Source organism: Hippopotamus amphibius, chromosome 13, assembly GCF_030028045.1.
Source record: "Hippopotamus amphibius kiboko isolate mHipAmp2 chromosome 13, mHipAmp2.hap2, whole genome shotgun sequence".
NCBI lineage: Eukaryota > Metazoa > Chordata > Mammalia > Artiodactyla > Hippopotamidae > Hippopotamus > Hippopotamus amphibius.
In genome coordinates, this window is record NC_080198.1 from 36,516,492 (window position 1) to 36,530,026 (window position 13,535).

A 13,535-nucleotide genomic window follows, 5' to 3' on the forward strand; every position below is an offset into this window, starting at 1 on the left:
CAATGACACATATACACTACCAAATGTAAAGTAGATAGCTAGTGGGAAGCTGTTGCATCCACAGGGAGATAAGCTCTGTCCTTTGTGACAACCTAGAGGGGTGGGATAGGGAGAGTGGGAGGGAGGCTCGAGAGGGAGGAGATATGAGGATATATGCATACACAGAGCTGGTTCACTGTGTTGTACAGCAGAAACTAGCACAACACTGGAAAGCAATTGTAGTCCAATAAAGATGTACATAAAATAAATAAATAAATAATGTGTAAAATATGATAGAAGTTCTTATGACTACCTGAATGGACTCACCCGAAGGAAGAAAGGAAACTTCCTGCCATAGAAGCCAACCCGAAAGAACTCAGGCTCCAGGCGTTGCTGCTCCATGATGTTGTCATAGTAGCTGGCCTCCATTTTCTGTGAACGAGAAAGGCAGTTGCCTGCAGATTGGCTTGACTGCTAGTGGTGTCCAAAGCAAGTTCTCCCAGGCCTAAGTAGACACTGTCTTTTGGAAAGAGAACATGGTGACTCAGTCTAGATAAAAACTGAGCCCCTAGCCATGATCAGCCTCTCCCTGGGGAGCTGCCTGATGGAGAGGAAGCCTTCCCTTGCCACTGTCACCTGCTGGTGGAGCAGCCCTGAGAAGCTGCTTGGGGTCTCCTTTCCAGCGAGTAGACCCAGCCCCACAGAGACTCAGGCTTCCTGTACTTTCAGGGGCACACATTTAACATGACTTCCTTTTTTTGCTCAGGAATTTCTGGTTTTGACTAATAACTCACTACATCAATTGAGTATAAGCTAGTGTTGCTTACAGGTGGCACCATTTTCCATCAGTCCAACTGCATTGCTCTTGTTCATTTATCATCTGACTCAAGTGGCTAACAGAGTGAGGAAGGCTTAGTTACCAGCATCACTGGTACTGGTCCCAATTTAAGGAGATTTTAAACTTTAAAAGTTGAACTAATATCCATGATGTCTGGCATTACCAAGGTTGATAAGTTTTTTAGTCTTGGCTGACCTGGCTTCAGATTCAGATAAACTCACTGAAATTTGACTGGGAAGATAGCCCTAATGCATTCAATCAAGTCAGCCTGCCAGGGAGCAGCAGCCTTCAAAGACCAGCCAAAAAGCTACTGCTAGAGAACCACATCTATTATATAAGCCCAAATCCTGATCAGGATCAGGGAACACAGAAGAGCTAGACATGCTGACAAGGGTGAAGAAGGAATATGAACTGAGACTCCTGACTTCTCTTTGCCAATGATCTAAGCAGCTGTTACGATTCAAAACCCAACACCAGCAACTAGGAAAAAATTAGGTGGAGACCTTCAAAGTCCATTTCGCTTAATTTTGAATATTTTGCATCAAAGAAGGGAAGAAGAACTTCCTTTACTTGGCTGCTTAGAACTGACCACAAGCCAAGGCAGGGAAAGATCTTACAACATTTTCAGATGAAGCATACCTGAACAAAATAACTTCAGGAAAAGCTTCTTCATGAAGCTGAGCTGCTACCTTCTCCTTGAACCTCCCATCCTATCCTGCATACGCTGCTTCTCCCTTTCTTGAGCACCAGTGGCTCTTGGGGTCTGGATCATACAATCATTTGTCGGCTGTGTGTTTTGGATCCCCCAGTCATAATGCAAGCATCTTGAGAGCAGGAACCTTGGCTTCTGCTTCTCCTGTACTGTCCACAACACTAAACCAAGGGCTGGGTCCACAGTAAATGCGCCCTTAGAAGTTGATGCCAGGAAAGTGCTAGCACCTCCACTCAGAGTTGGGGTAGGGGAAGGGGCAAAGCTCACCCGAATCCAGCTGAGGCTCTGATAATCGTAGAGGCTCTCATACTGACATGCCAGCTCCCTGCACAGTGGGATCCCAAACTCCCAGCTCTGCATCGGAAATAGGAACAAGGCTTTAGTACCTCAGGCATTCTCGGAACGGCCCAAGCCCACATCAAACATCAGAGGGCACAACCAAAGGCCTCTTGCAACTCATATGTCACAAAGAACATATGCTCAAAGCCAATTTGTGGAGAACACAACAGCATTGTGGCTTTCTGGCTCAAGGCATAGCTTTCAGGTTTCTACTCAAATGTTTCCACTTCCAAGAGGCCTTTCCCTGACTACCTTGTCAAGGACAGGCACTATCCCATCCATTCTCTCTTTCATTACTCTGAAGTTATCCTATATAAAAAAATTTACTTTTTCAAGTTGAAGTGTGGTTGATTTACAATACTGTGTTAGTTTCAGGTATACAGTAAAGTGATCCTGTTATATAAATAAGACCATCTACATTCTTTTTCAGATAGGTTATTATAAGATATTGAATGTAGTTCCCTGTGCTATATAGTAAGTCCTTGTTGTTTATCTATTTTATATATAGTAGTGTGTATCTGTTAATCCCAAACTCCTAATTTATCCCTTCTCCACCCTTTCCCCTTTTGTAACAATAAGTTTGTTTTCTATGTCTGTGAGTCCTTCTGTTTTGTAAATGAGTTCATTTGTATAATTTTTTTAGATTCCACATATAAGTGATATAATATTTGTCTCTCTGACTTACTTCACTTAGTATGATCATCCATGTTGCTGCAAATGGCAGTATTTCATTCCTTTTAATGACTAATGTGTTATTATATACACATAATGGAATATATATATATATACATCTCTCTCTCACACACACACACACACACACACACACACACACATCCCCCCTACATCTTCTTTATCCATTCGTATGCTGACGAACACTTAGGCTGCTTCTATGCCTTGGCTGTTGTAAATAGTGCTGGTATGAACGTTAGGTGCATGTATCTTTTTGAATTAGTTTTTGTCTTTTCTGGATATATGCCCAGGAGTGGGATTGCTGGATCATGTAACTAAAACTAACTCTATTTTTAGTTTTTTAAGGAACCTCCATACTGCTCTCCACAGTGGCTGCACCAATTTACATTCCCCTCAACAGTGTAGGAGGTTCCCTTTCGCCACATCTTGTCCAGAATTTATTATTTGTAGGCTTTTTGATGATGGCCATTCTGACCAGTGTGAGGTGATACCTCACTGTAGTTTTGATTTGCATTTCTTTAATAATTAGTGACACTGAGCACCTTTTCATGTGCTTGTTGACTATGAGTATGTCTCGTTTGGAGAAATGTCTATTTAGGTCTTGTGCCCATTTTTTGACTGGGTTGTTTGTTTGTTTTGATATTGAGCTATATGAGCTGTTTGTATATTTTGGAAATTAAGCCCTTGTCAGTTGCATCATTTGAAATACTCTCTCCCAGTCCGCAGGCTGTCTTTTTGTTTTGTTTATGGTTTCCTTTGCTGTGCAAAAGATTGTAAGTTTGATGAGGTCCTGTTTATTTTTGCTTTTATTTCTTTTGCCTTGGGAGACTGATCTAAGAAAATATTGCTACAATTTATGTCAGAGAATGTTTTGCCTATATTCCCTTCTAGGAGTTTTATGGCATCATGTCTTATATTAAAGCCTTTTCAGTTTATTTTTGTGTATGGTGTGAGGGAGTGTTCTAACTTCATTGATTTACATGCAGCTGTCGAGCTTCCCCAGTACCAAACAGCTGAAGAGACTGTCTTTTCTCCATTGTATATTCTTGCCTCCTTTGTTGAAGATTAATTGACCCTAGGTGTGTGAGTTTATTTCTGGGCTAAAAAGTATTTACTTTATGTTGTATTAGTCTCAATTAAATGATAAGCTGCATGAGGGCAGGGACCCTGTTTATATCCTTTATCCTCAGAGCTTGGCACTCCAAGCATGAGCAGGTACTCAATAAAGATTTATTTAATGAGTTATTGAAGGAAACAACAACTTTTTAAAAATTTTTTTTTAAATTCTATTTTATTTTTATTTTACTTTTTTAATTTTTTTGGCGCACGGGCTTAGTTGCTCCGTGGCATGTGGAATCTTCCTGGAGCAGGGATCGAACCCGTGTCCTCTGCATTGGCAGGCGGATTCTCAACACTGCGCCACCTAGGAAGCCCCAACAACAACTTTTAAATTAAGATCATTTAAGCTTAGAAACAAGTATGGAAGCTAAGTAGGAAGTAGCTACCCAAGGACTTGGTAGTAGATTGACAATTTCCTTTACAGAAATATTCAAATCTTAGAATAGGTTTCAGATACCCCTTGCCTAATCAGGTCTTGAGCTGTTTCTGTGGTATGGCTCCTATTGTGGTGACAGACCCATCTAACAGTGGCCTTCATTAAGGGGCAATATTGTCCATTTCCTCCTCTTTTTAATATAGTGCTTTCTCTCTTGGCGAGATTGGGAATCAAAGGTTTACCTGATATTTTAGCCAGGCTCTTCTCCCCAACTTCTAAATACTAATTAAAAAATTTTACTATAGGAAAATTTTAAGCCTATAGAAACATAGAAGTAGGAACCCCTAGGTACTCATTCCCCAACCTCAACAATGACTCATGGCCAGTCTTGTATCATTCATATCTCATTCACTTACTCCTCCCCATAGTTTTGGAAGCAAATCTCAGACATTATATGATAATTTCACCCATCAATATTTCAATATGAATATTTAATAAGGACTATATTAAAAATAGATTTGAAATAGCATCAGAGAGGACAACACTGTTTCATTCAGGCCTGTGTTTCTTAAAAAGAGCACATTATTTCTATCCTTTGAAGAAATTAATGTCATATGGATTGAACTTCAGGACCAATTAAAAATGTTGAAACAAACCAAAGAGAATTTTAAACAGGCCTTGACTCCCTGCTCCAATACAATGTCTCTGCTTCAGTGAGCTAGAAAGCCTCTTGTACCACCATATCCCAGCTTTTAAGGGGGCACGTGTCCATCCTCTCTCTGGCTCCAAGTGCTGCTTGGGCAGGTTTCAGTGAAGGACCCACAACAAGGTCTGCCTGTCAGGCAGCTCCAAAGGGGCTGGCTAAGCAGCTGAGCTGTGTGGAGACTGCTAGCCAGCCTGCAAGGAAAGCCCCATGGGGAACTGCTCATTTAGGTGATGAGGGCCCTCTGTGAAGCTAAAGGTGCTCTGCCTGCTGACAGCAGCTCCCAGTAAAGCAGTTCTAACCTCCTATTAGGATCAATGCTTACCTGCCTCGCTGGCATCTCTGCTCTAATTTGTAGCCCGGCTGCTCCAAGCCTGCTCCCCACCTCCCCCCAAGGGTGAGCCAGGACCAAGAGTTTTAAGACACTCTGTCAGCCTTGAGGGTTGTGCTGGAAGACTGGCGGTTTTGTGAGCTACCTCGGAACACAGGGAGAGAATGCCCTGCAGGTACAACGCATCCCATCTACATCTTTTCTCTTGGTTTCCCTCCTTCTGTCAGGAGGCGAAGCCAATTCTGCATCTCCTAACCAGTGTCTGAAATCCAATCACTTCTACCAGCTTGGGCAGATGTGTGTTTATACATCCTTGTTGCCCCCACCAACAGGGACGGCATAAAAGCTGCACTGACTTGGCTCACTCTACTCAAATTGGGAAGGAAGGCAAAAGGACTCCAGACTGGACGTCTTTGTACCTCTGTTTACCCACAACATATTAGAAGCAACAGACTCGTCATTCCTTCAAGGGAATGTGAACAACAGCAACCCTCAGCAGTAGAGCCCAAGCCCACCCCCATAGGGAGGACTGGTTCAGTCCTGATGGTCTGTATGCCCTAGGAGTCAGAGGCGTCCACCCAGTTTCCTTTCTGTCTGCTCCCTCTTCCCTGAGATATGAAGGGCCAGCTCCCATCTTCACGCCTCCCCTTCCTTCTTTTAACTCCCACTATGCCACATCCTTTGGAGTGTCCCTTTCTCCTTGTCTGGCCTGAGAGAGCTGACCCTCTGTGACCACAGCCCAGTTCACCTTAGAGCAGGATCCTAGGTTAACCACCTCACCACTGGAGAGACCCAGGGCTAGGCTATGACCATAAACTGAACTTCTGATTCAGTCCTTCTGGATACTCAGGAAAGAAACATGGGACCAAAGAAGACGGGGTTGTCTGTACATGGCAGGTAACAGAGAGCCTAGGAGTATGTGGAAGAAAAGTGGCTTCTGAGCCAGGGTATGCTAGAAGTGCTGAGGTCTAGAACCCCATTACCTGCCCCTCCCTTGCAGTTTCTCCTTTTCTGCCCTCCTTTTGCTGCCAAGCTAGCTTTCCTCCTGGTGCTAAGAACCCTACAGGAGTACTTTCCTTGCATCAGCCAGGTTTTGCTTTTCTGGTGCCACTAGGAAAAAAAAAAAAAAAAAAGCCCTGAATGCTTTCAAAAGAACAGATTAGCCCTATCCACTGGTTCCATCAGGTACAGAGGTACAGAAATAGAAAAGCTGGACCTTCTGTATGAGTCCAAGGAATGATTCTGACAAATACCCCTTTGAGGATGAGCTCATGAAAGGGCTCACTGAATGGTCTGTTCTCAGCACAGAAGCTGCTCCCCCAGCAATTCACAGCAAAGGCAGGGTTGCTAGAAGGAGTCGGAGATCCTTGAGAAGGTGGCCTATGGAGCCTCCCAGTCCTTCTCCCCTTCCTGCTTATCCACAATACTCAGGCAGGTTTTGCATTACCTACCCTCACCCATACTAAGCTTTAAACCTGCTTTCTTAACACTACCGTAGTGTGGGGTGAAAAGGGGACCATTAATGCTCCCATGTCCCACTGGTAGGCTCTACCAGATAAGCATAACTCTATTCTGTACTCTACGCCCATGGAAACAAAAGAAAGCTAATACACCACCACCATTCACTCACACTCACACCATGCTTACGCCACTCCCTCCGCGCTGGAAGGGCTTGCTGGGCAGGTGGGTAGGTGGCAGCTCCAAGTGGGCTGGGTGCCAGGAAGACACGCCTAAAAGCGTCCTGGCATGGGGCCCTCAGTCCACCTCTGACCAGCAAGGAGGGGAGGCTTTGGGCTGGCACTGTGGCTTAGTCACATGTGGTTGGCTGACAGCTAAGCATGGGTCTCCTTTCTGGGCTAGGTGACGTAAGAGTTTCTGAGGTTTTGGAAAGGTTCTTGCTTACTAGTGCATTCGCTACAAGGGTGAATGCTTTTGGCAAACAGAAGTCTTCCATGTTGTGTAAAACTGATGACTTTTTCTGACTTATGGGCAAAAGTTATTAATGTTTAAGTCTCTATTTTTTATGATGAAAGAACTCATTTAAAAAAACCAATTTCCATTCAAGTCTGGGGTTCAGCCACTATAGTTCCCTGAACGATCCTATTTCAGCTTTTTAAGACATGTTTAAAGCTGAGTAATGAGAGAACAGCTTCAACAAGTTACACAAGCCCAGCCTTTCCAGTGTATGGGCCGCACCCAACAGTAGGTGGTCAGAGGGCCCCACAAGGAACTCTCCCAGAGATTGGAGCAGAATCCGTGGGACGTCCCAAGGACGTCTGGACCAATGCTGACAATGTCTGCTAATTCCACAGAATCAAGTTTAACAGAAAATAACCCCAGTGAGAGAAGCCCAGACTATGCTGTAAGGAAGGGAAATCCAAGACAAGAACAAGTACCCATAAGAGGCAGTACAGGCCTCCTTTGGCTGTGGTTAAAATCCATTCATTTTTACAGCTCACATTTTCTATAGCAGATTAGAAAGCTACAATAATTAAGTCTAATAAATATAAGCAGGGGACCCAGAAGCCCCTGCTGTTGGAGCATTAGTATTTATAGATGTGCAAAGCTGGTATGTAGCATTGTCTCTTACACCCTCAACCTGGAACTGGTTTCCAAGCCACAGAATTAAGCTGTTATTTTTTTCCCCAGAGAAAGTCATGCTGCCTCCAAATCTAATGCACACACATGGGCATCCACCCCCTCACAACCCCACACAGCACCCTCTGTAGCTGCTGCCATCCTGTAGTGTTAAGATGCCAACGTAGTACAGTAGAAGCTGAAGAGCTCAATGGCTTCTTGCCTCATAACACCCACCTTGCCTTTGTTGAAGTAGTGGATGATCTTGCGGCATAGTCCCTCTTTCCGCTGCCACTCTGTCTGGGATGGGTAGTGGAGGAATTCCCGCAGTGGCCGTTCCTCCCACTGCAGCAGCTCACAGTAGAGGAGCAGAGTGAATGCAGCTTCTGTGGGGAGAGGCACTATGGAGGTCCAGGGGCAGCCAGGTGCCAGGGGACCAGGCTAAGCAGCATGCCAGTGCAAGGCACGTGCAGCCCAGGTCAGGGATGTTGGATACCAAAGCTGAGATAGAGAGGGGCCAGCCAATGGGAAGGAACTAAAGATCCTAGTAGACACCTTCCTCCCTCAGCCTGGTCACCTGCTCTAAGCTTTAGATAAAGTATGGCTCAGGTACCTGAGGGTCTGTGCACAGGTTGCTTTGCTCTGGGACACATACTGACATGTCAGAGAGAGTTCTTGGGTTCCTTTGTGTTCAACTGACTACAGCTTCTTTCCCAACCTTCTCAGAACTGGCTCTGAGAGGGGTGAGCACTGACTAAAGCTTTTCTCAGCCCTCCCAAAGGCAGCCTCAATGCCTCCAGCTCCATTTTCTGACTTCGGCATGGCCCTGGGAATGATCCTTTCTCATCTTGACCGTTTCTAAAAGGACTAGAGAGAAGAAGTGTGTATGGCGGTAACCGTGTGATGGGCCCCATTCCTGGAGGAAGCTAAAGTTGATGCTGGGCCCAGGGCAGAGGCCTAGTGACACCTCCCACACATGTGGAACAGTTAGAGAAGGTTTATAAAACAACTGCAGCTACATACTGTGGCTTCCTAAATCCCAAGCAGTGAGTCACACTGAATTACAGTTGCTGCTAAGGGTCCCATCACCCAGTCTGCTCTTTCCTGTTCTATCTGCTCATTTTTAGTTGGCATCTCCTACTGGCAAGTTAATTAGTTCTAGCTTCTGCCTGGCCTTCAAGGCCCTATTCAAATCTGCTCCCCATGACTACGAAGAATCTCTTTTCTAGTTATCCTGTGACCCACCTTCAGTTTTATCCAGGCGCATTGCCTGAGCCTCTGTCCAGGCTCCTCCTCGTCTTTGCCACTCTGCTCATGCTCTGGCCACCGGACTCTCCTGCCCAGGGACATACATGCCTCCCCACTGGAGCTGCAAAGAAGCCCCTTCTCACTGGGGACGAGCCCATGTGGCCCTCAAGGTGTCCCTTTGGAACTTAGAAAACCCAGTGAAATCTGCGAATATTCTTTTCAGATGTCATTCCTGAGGCCACCAGAGGCAAGGCTCAGAACCCTCTCTCTGTCCAAACTCCTGACCTAGCCTCGGAGTCACAGCCCAGCTCTCTAGGAGTTTAGTAAATGCCTCTATTGATAAATGAATTTTTCAGTCTGTCATGTCGCTGCCCTCTCAAAGGGTTGCTGGGATCATGGTTGGAAGTGGACACAGAGAATGGCAGATTCAGCCCAGTCATTTCAGATTTAATTCTTGCCAAGCTGTGTCAGGAAAGGTGGAATCTATGCCAAACACTCTTTAACATCTAACATGAGATAAGGAAGGAGAATTCTGTGTTTCTACAAATTTATCTAATTCTAGTAACACTGTGGACAAGAATAACTTGAGTTTCCTGGTCTGTCACACAAATTCAAGTCTTATGGCTCAAGAGCTAAGATGTGATGGCTGGTCACCACAGTGAAGAAGTGGCTATTTCGGGGGACTGTGGCACAAGGTGATCAGGCAGGACACACATGGGTACACGTATCTTCCTGACTCAGAGTGGCGCTCAGTAAACAGAGTGTGACAGGTATGCTGAAATGCTTTTCAATTTGTTCTTTTAGAAAAGGTCTTAGTAATGGGTTAAACTGTAGATACAATGAAAGGGCCCCTGTCTGGCCTGTCAGAAAGTCAGGTGAACATTCTCCATACCCTCTGCTGGGAGCTCAATGTGGGTCTGTGTACTTGCAGGGGAACAGCCCAGACTGCAAGGCAGGTCTGTAGCAAGTTCTGGAAGTCCCAGGGTTAGGCTGATGTTCCTGTGTTATGGCCTCACTTAGCTCCAGCTATGAAGGTCCTCAGAAAAGCTCTGCCCATAAAGGGTGACAGTGAGCTCAGGGTACTCTGAACCTGGCACACTAGAATTTGGAGGTCACCCTTGAGGCCTCAGAAGGGGTGAATAGGAGGCAAGGAGAGTGGAACAGCTTTAGGCAGCAAGGCAAAAGTGCAAGTTCCACCTGCTTTCTCTCTACCACATGTTAGAAAGGAGTTGAGGGAAAGGAGTGAGGTGATGGGGCTTCACGGGTCCTGACACTGCTAAACTCTGGCAGTCACCAGCTCGAGCCATTCTCTGCCAGCTGTGCATATACATCCAGTCTGTCCTCATGGGGAGGTGTGGCTCTCCCTTCCCACTTACCTGTGTAGTTTTCGGCCTGCAAATGCATGTCACAAAGCTTATGGATATAGCGGATATACATCTCTTCTTTGTTAATCTCAGATTTGTAAAAGTTCTGTAAGAGAGAAGGAAATATACATGAAGATGAGACAGCCTATGGAGGCCATATCTGAACTCCAGGCACCTGGCCAAAACCCTGGGTGTGCTGGTCAGGAGGGAGAAGACAGGCTGTGCAGGCAGCCAGTACCAGAAAGAGAAAGGACCAGCCAGAAGGCACATCTGCTGAGGGTGAAACCTCTGGCAGATATGCAGGGGCCCTGAGTGGTGAGAAAGAGGAAGAGTACCAGTGCAGACTGGAAATGAGGGTATGTCAAGGTTGGCGGGACCTTGTCAAGAGGCTAAGCTAGAGCTCTGTCCAAAGAGCTCATTTCATTCCTTTCCCAAGTAAGAATGTGAGTGATGAGGTACAGGTTTCCAAGATACCAGTAACAGAGCTGATGTCCTGATTCAAACCCTTAGGCTTATAGCAATGTACTGTAGAAATGACAAGCCAATCACAGGGAAGGACAGAAGCAATATTATGAGGCAGAGAGGAGGAAGAGCCCATGTTCTCACCATCAGGTTAACAGTGCAGCCGATCTTCTTATTTTCCGTCTCCTCTCCTTTCATGCAATCCCTGGAAGGGAGAGCACAGGTGAATGCAAAAAGTGGTGCCTCTGGGACAACACAGAGACCTGCAGTGTCACTGAGGCATTAGTATGTCCAAAGCCCAGACAAGGATGCTCTCCAAAAGAAACTTCTTCCACAGATGAGACTGTACTGTGAGATCCCTCTAAGCTTTGGACCCACTCCTAGGGTTAAAAGATCTCTGTTCAACTGGACCCCTTGTTCTGGTGGCAGAGTGTAGAGCCAAGATGCTATATCAGGGCATTAAGTGCACCTACCAACGTCTTTGGCACAAAAGAGTATGTCAGTAAAGTAGAAGGTTAAGTTTCCTCAAGTCTCCAAAAGGGGAGGCACAGAGCTTTCCTTAAAGGGAAGTTTTCTTTTTGTAGGACAGTGTTTAATGGAAGCCAAGACACTCTACTCTAGGGACCTACCTTCAGGACCCTGTGGCCACAGCAACCACAGCATGGCTGTCATGTTCATCTCATTGGTTTCTCTCCCTATGGTGTCCTTCCTGTGCACTAGTCTTTGGAATCCCCTCTAACTAGGAGCAATGGGTTTGGTGCTTTTTTCTGATTTAGGGGTAGCCTCAGCCAGGGCTGAGCTGCATTCATGCTGAGCAGTGTTGGGTGTAGGAGGGGTCATGGTTGGCCTGCCAGACACAGAACAATGGGAACATTGAGAATGGATGCTTGCCACGGGAGGGCGGGGACTGGTCAAAGCCAAGCTCCTCTGGGAAGGAGAGAGGCCTAGCACAAGGAGATGAAAGAGAATGAGAACCAGATTGGTGAATCCAGCAAGAGGCCTCCTAGCCAGAGTCCCAGATGCTCCCCCTGGGCACCTGCACGACATGTAGCACAGAGAAGACAACTATTGCCCGGGTCTGGGTTTCCTCTATCATTCCTCCTCACTCCTTTGTCTTTTTTTTTTATAGTTCTGTGAATTTTTTTTTTTATTGGAGTATAATTGCTTTACACTATTGTGCCAGTTTCTGCTGTTCCTCCTCACTCCTTATCACCTTCCTCTAGGCGCCCAAAAGGCACTCTCAGCTATCACCTGAACTCTACTGAGAGAATAACTAGGGCTGCAATGGTAGCATCATTGTTACTTTCAGGTTAAGTCAAAAGCCATGATATTACTGAGAAGGCAGGCTTTCATGAAAAAACGAATTTCACATGAACTCCCAGACTGAACATATCGTAAAGATCTCTGAGCTCACAGGCTGCCTCCTCTAATCTGCTCATGGCCAGGATCAAGGGACAGAAATAAACAGATTTTACACAAAGAATGGAGGCATGGAAAAGTCAGGTCCCCCTTCCCTGGAAAAACCAACTGAAAGTCCTCTTGGGTCACACTTCTATACCAGGTGGTATTTCCCTGCCCATCTGCCATGTGGCTCTGAGGAAGGTCTGCACTAAGGACCTACCTTGCTCTGGAGACAGCCTTTCTCTTCCTCTCTGCTGTGCCCATTCCTCTGAGCCTTGACTTTTCTGGATGAAAAGCCAGATGGCTACACATCCCTGGGATACCTCCTGGGTATATGTGCCCATATATCAGGAGGTAAGCCCAGGAAGCCCTGACCTACCCCTTTCTCCTTGGCCATCAGGAGATTCCTAATGATTGGTGATGGCACACAACCCCGGAACAGTCTACCTCTCATGGCCACATGGTCTCAACTTTACGGTCAGGGGATCCTCCTGCTAGGGAGAGCATCTGACCAGAGAAGAGGTCAGGTAGGTTCCTGAGAAGATACCTGTAGTCAAGAAGGCGTTCCATGAGGCGGGTGACTGAGGTTACAAAGGAAATGCCGGTCTCGCGCCATGTTTCCTGTTCAACTTTCTCCAGCAGGCTATTGGTGGAAGCAAACACAACACAATTCATGAGCCTTCCTTGGGCACCAGAGTAAGGTCCCAGAGCCCATGGGCCTGTGATGGATCTGGAGACGGCAGACTTACCACACTGCAGTCTTACCTGGGGTAGGGCCCAAACAGCTGGGTTCTACTCCATGCAGCAGAAAGCAAAGACAAAGCAATTACTGAACTGGCAGCAACAAATGAACAGGTCTTCCATTCTCCTGTACAAGTTCCTAAGGATGCTACTGAACTGAGGGAGGGGTTTCAAAGGCCCAGCCCCTTTAGGTGTACACACTGTGAGATGTGTTCTGAAGAAGCAGCTGAGTAAGAGTCCACTGAGGGATAGACCTGGCTTTGCCAATTGGCTGGCTGCCTCCATCAATGCTTAGAACCATCTTCAGCAAACATACTAACCAACCTTTTCATGTAAACCAAGGGAAAGATTCCAACCTGTCTTGAGGGCATAGCATGAAGGACAGTGAGTGAGTCCAGGAGTTACACCTAGTCATCTCCACTGTCATGGGATACTCCCATGTAAAATGTGCCAGAGCCAAGAGCTAAATGCCCAGGTCCTTTTCTCACCTGCCAGCCCATGCTCCTGTTACCTCCAGACAGCCTCTGATTTCTCCAAAGAGCCTGGCTTCTGAGATCCTCTGCCTTCCCGCAGATCTCTCCTAGGGGATGATGACCCAGACTCTCTGTTTGTTCTAGTGATGATCCCAGGTCCAGGTCTCACTCCTGATCCCTTT

General features: G+C 46.2%; 1 protein-coding gene across 1 annotated transcript in view; it reads right to left on the reverse strand.

Moving 5' to 3' along the window:
- The window catches only part of DOCK3 (dedicator of cytokinesis 3), a 432,492-nt gene that overhangs the window by 27,467 nt on the left and 391,490 nt on the right, over positions 1–13,535 (reverse strand). The window contains exons 34-39 of the mRNA XM_057706148.1: positions 12,687–12,782; positions 10,883–10,943; positions 10,289–10,382; positions 7,902–8,050; positions 1,797–1,883; positions 307–411 (exon numbers count right to left, since the gene is read on the reverse strand). Coding sequence (XP_057562131.1) covers positions 307–411; positions 1,797–1,883; positions 7,902–8,050; positions 10,289–10,382; positions 10,883–10,943; positions 12,687–12,782 — 592 coding nt within the window. The remainder of the gene's footprint in view (positions 1–306; positions 412–1,796; positions 1,884–7,901; positions 8,051–10,288; positions 10,383–10,882; positions 10,944–12,686; positions 12,783–13,535) is intronic.